General features: G+C 44.3%; 1 protein-coding gene across 1 annotated transcript; it reads left to right on the top strand.

Moving 5' to 3' along the window:
• Window positions 1–307: 307 nt before the first annotated feature.
• LOC149138081 (glutamate receptor 3.2-like) lies at window positions 308–2,314 on the top strand. Its single transcript, XM_089450238.1, has 5 exons — window positions 308–913; window positions 1,025–1,252; window positions 1,420–1,451; window positions 1,672–1,990; window positions 2,114–2,314. The coding sequence occupies exons 1-5, from the start codon at window positions 308–310 to the stop codon at window positions 2,312–2,314; spliced, it is 1,386 nt and encodes a 461-aa protein (XP_089306364.1).
• Window positions 2,315–4,679: the final 2,365 nt, after the last annotated feature.

The raw sequence follows: 4,679 nt of genomic DNA, 5'->3' as shown, positions 1-4,679 counted from the left end.
GTTCACATGACTTCGGACCTGGGCGCTCTTTTCTTCTCAGAAGCTCAGAACATGGGGATGATGAGCAGTGAATATGCACGGATTATTACAGAGGGGTTGAGCGCTGTTCTCGACGTCATGAACGAATCAAGCATCGCGTCCATGGAAGGCGTTCTGGGAACCAGAAGTTATATTCTAAACTCTACACAGTTGCATAATTTTGATAGCAGGTGGAAGCAACGGTTCATAGCCGAGAATCCCGAATCCCACTAAAGGAAAGCCGGCAAAGCTCAACATATACGGTTACTATGCCTACGATGCCGTTTGGATGATCGCTCAGGCTCTCCAACGTTTTGGTAATGCCGAATTTAATTTTTCACAGTCCCCAAATAACCCAAATACACAGTTGTCGAATCTTCCAGTTTTCAAACAAGGGGAACAATTGCTACAGCTACTAGGGAACGCCAATTTCAGTGGTTTAAGCGGGCAATTGGAAATAAGTGAAGGGGAGGTTACAGGTGACACGTATGAAATACTCAACGTCTTGGGCAAAGGCAAGGGCTATCGCCCAGTTGGGTACTGGAGATCAAATGGAATTTCTAATTCCTCAGGGGGCAGTGAGCTTGAAAATGTTACTTGGCCAGGAGGATCCACAGACCCACGCCGCGGCTGGGCAACGCCTACCAAAAACAAGCCGTTGAGAATCGCGGTTCCAATTAAAGACGGATTCCACGGGTTTGTCGTCACAGAGACAAATGCATCCGGCGTGCTAGTAGTCCCTGAGGATAATCCGGGTTTTGTAATTGAAATATTTAGAGCCGTTCTCAAAAACCTTTCATATGATGTTCCGCACGAATTCATTCCTTACCATCAGAACGAGTCAGAATTGCCGAGTTACTATGATGACCTAATCCAGCAAGTCTCCTTATCACAGGTCAGCTGTTAAAAATTTCTTCCTCTCTTTCTCCATTATCCACTTCCAGCTATATAAGTGACTTTTTTTCAACCAACTAATTTGGAGTTTTTTATTTAATGCCCTGATCAGGAGTTCGATGCAGCTGTGGGGGATTTTACCGTCCTTGCAAAACGCAGCATATATGTGGATTTCACTCAGCCCTATTTTGAGTCAGGGCTGGTGATGGTAGTGCCAATAAAGGCAGCCAATCCGAGCAATGCTTGGACATTTCTCCGTCCTTTTACAGGAGCCATGTGGGGTGCAACCGGAGCATTCTTCGTGTTTACAGGATTAGTTGTTTGGCTGCTTGAACATAAGGTCAACGATACTTTCAGAGGAAAGCCCAAAGAACAAGTTACAACCTTTCTATGGTAATCATCTCTTTCCAATTTATTTCCATCGTTAATGCATTTTCGTTTATGATTTTTTCAAATTAAATGTAAAAAAACTATGTTGATATCTTTGGTGTTAACTAATGTTTGCAGGTTCTCATTTTCCACGCTCTTTTTCTCTCAGAGTAAGTGTGTTCTTTACCTTCAATTTTTATTATATCATTAATGCTTTGATGAATTTTTATTATATTATTAAAAATGTATTGTATATTAGACATTGAACTACTAGATTGACATTTCATAGGATTAAAATTGTAATCGTTTTATTAATGATTCAAAGAATTGCAGTTTGGCTCGAGGAGTCATAATAATCTGGCTTTTCGTGGTTTTGATACTGCAATCTAGCTACGCAGCAAACCTCACAGCAATATTAACAGCCCAACAAATGCAACCCACCATTCAAGACGCGGACACTCTGAAATCCAGTGGACTGCCCGTGGGTTACCAGGCAGGATCTTTTGTAGGTGAATACCTGGTAGAGCACCTGGGGATAGATCGCAACAAGCTCCAGGGGTATTCATCACCACAAGAATATGCAAAAGCACTGTCAAACGGATCAGTGGCTGCCATTTTTGACGAACTCCCTTATATTTGCATTTTCCTGTCTCAACAAAGGGGCTTCACAATAGTTGGAGAGACATATAGAACCGGGGGCTTAGGCTTCGTATGTTTCCATGACATTCATTTTATTTATTGCTACTAGGGCTAAGACTTGTAAAATTGCACTCGTTTTTGCCATTTGGTGTTCGAAATATTCAGCGAGTTTGTTTGTATTTTTTTTAAACAGGCATTTCCGAAGAGATCTCCGCTCGTATCGGACATGTCAACGTCGGTGTTGGAGGTTGCAGAGGGCCCGGAAAGTCAGGAAATTCGGAAGAAATATTTCAATAACAGTACAGACTGCAGCAGCGGAGCGCCGCAAGAAAATTCGAATAGGCTAAGCATGAAGAGTTTCTGGGGCCTCTTCCTCATTATGGGCTCCGCTTAATTCGAATAGGCTAAGCATGAAGAGTTTCTGGGGCCTCTTCCTCATTACGGGCTCCGCTTCAGCGATGGGTCTGCTCATATATTTGGGCCGTCTCCTTTACACATATGTTCACCATCGCCTTCCACAGGAGCAACAGCACTTCCCGTCCACTAGACATTTAATCTTAAGCCGCTTGAAAAGCTTCTTCAATTACATGGACGAGAAGAAGGAATCCGACAACTCTATGGAAACCATTCCAGAAAGTGATGAAAATCTTGTGAAGGCCCCCAATTTTGGTACCAGTATTTCTACTAAATACTGTAAGATTTTTGAGATACACAGATAGATCTAGATCTGCAAAACAATAACAAGCTTGCAAGAGAAGGAAGGAAGCCAGCAAGAATTGAGAAAAGAATGAAAGTGATTCTACAATATTAGTTTTAGAATAAATATACAAAAGCAACTAAGTAAAGCTTAGTTGTACAGGCAATAACTAAAGCTAACTAAAACTAAGTGTGCTTTATCTTATGCTAATGTATACATGTGACACATGCAAGCAATAAGTTAACTGGAGCTAATCTAGGTGCATGTACACCAACACAGCTAGTCTAAGTGCATGTACACCAATTGGAGCTAATCTAGGTGCATGTACACCAACACAGCTAGTCTAAGTGCATGTACACCAACACCCCCCCTTAAGCATAACTTAGGTGAGTGTGATGCAAAATGAATGAGTCCCGGCAACACGGCTATTTTAGGTATCCATATACAATGCATAAAAAAAAGGGGGAAAGAGGGAAAACCTAGTGGGAAGAAAACCCCCCCTCAAAATATAATGCAAAAATAGAGAAAAGACAACTGCTAGGCAGTCGTGTCCTTCACCCCGAATCGATCTTGCAGGAAGTGAAACTTCTGCTCAGTGAAACTCTTGGTGAAGATGTCAGCAATCTGCTCGGAAAAACATTGAGAGATTCCGGCAGCTCTCCTAACTCGGCGAAGAAATCTTCATCGTGGTGGTGGGCATCAGTTAAGAGATTATTTATCGTCGCCTGTTCTCGAATCCAAAGGAGTGCCGAGAAGCCATCATCCAGGGCAGCAGGGAGGCGGTGCTCGGGGCCCAGGCGGTAGTCCGGGGCGACCACGATGGCGTTGAGCGAGGCCGCGAGCCGTAGGCAGTTGTTGTGAAAATTGGGCCACGTTCGTGAGCCGATGCAGAAACCCCCGCCATGGAAGTAGACGAAGATGGGGAGCTTCGTGGTGGAGGCAGAGGCGGAGATAGGGATGTAGAGGCGGAGCTCAAGCCCCAGGGAAAAGTCGAACACCAGATCTTTTGACAGCACCCGACCGTCGTCTTCGAAGGGAGTTACGAAGGCTGGGTTCTGCGATCGTACTATGGTTCCGTTGCTATACACCTGCAAGACTCCTCTGCAGTCGTCTACGACCGTGGCCTCCATGGCTGGCGATGCAAAATAGGAATATACGGCTTCGCGTCTAGATGGAAGCAGCCCTGTCTGGGTGTTTTTGCTCTCAGGGACGCCGGAATTCTCGGGCATTTGATCTGAATTCTCCTTCTCGGATGTAATAACTTTTTCTGCTTCTCTGGTAGATCCTGCGAGCAGATTTCTATCGGCGCAGGTGGGGACGCCGTTGAACTGATTGTAGGAGCACATCACGCTGGCCACATTGCCATCCAGCACACAGCTCTTAAATGGCGGGTCGTATGTGTCCTTCAGATCTTGTTGCGTCACGATGGCATTGAACGTGTAACGCTCGACCCCATGCAAGTTGTCCACGTCATAGGCCGTGTAATGTTTGCAGCAGGCCGCCACCTCCAACTGGTTAGGGTCACCACCGTCGGTTTCTTGGAGACCTTGGACGTAGTTGGTGGCGTACAGGCTGGCGACATGCGGGTCCTCCGGTTCTAAGCTAAAGCTTTCACGACGATTTCTATAGATTGCGATCGAATCGTCTATCATTCTAAGCATTTCATCCTGTTTTCCAAACAATTCTTCCAAAATTTTCCATACTTCATTTGGAGTTGAACATGATTCAACATGAAATAGCAGTTCCGGAGAAATAGATAAACATAGGATGCCGAAGGCCTCGTCCATGCGATTGAAATATCTTGTTTTCTCCATTGCCGATGTTGGTTCAACTTCCGTTCCCATGGTTATTCGAAATAAACCTCTACTTCTGAGATAAAGTTGAATCTTTGGCTTCCATTCGAAATAATTATATGGAGTGAGAATTGCCGATTGTGGAAACTCCAATTTAGACTCCATTCTTTGTTGTTGCTTCAATCTTCTGAACCTGCAAATAAAATTGCTTGTGCACTGATTACAAATCCCTGTGCTTTGATACCATGTAAGATTTTTGAGATACACAG

Source organism: Pinus tabuliformis, chromosome X (genome assembly GCF_031772625.1).
Source record: "Pinus tabuliformis cultivar Carrire ecotype Pingquan chromosome X, CPIR1, whole genome shotgun sequence".
Lineage (NCBI taxonomy): Eukaryota > Viridiplantae > Streptophyta > Pinopsida > Pinales > Pinaceae > Pinus > Pinus tabuliformis.
The sequence above is the reverse complement of the archived record's forward strand: the minus strand, read 5'-3'. Positions and strand labels throughout refer to the sequence as shown.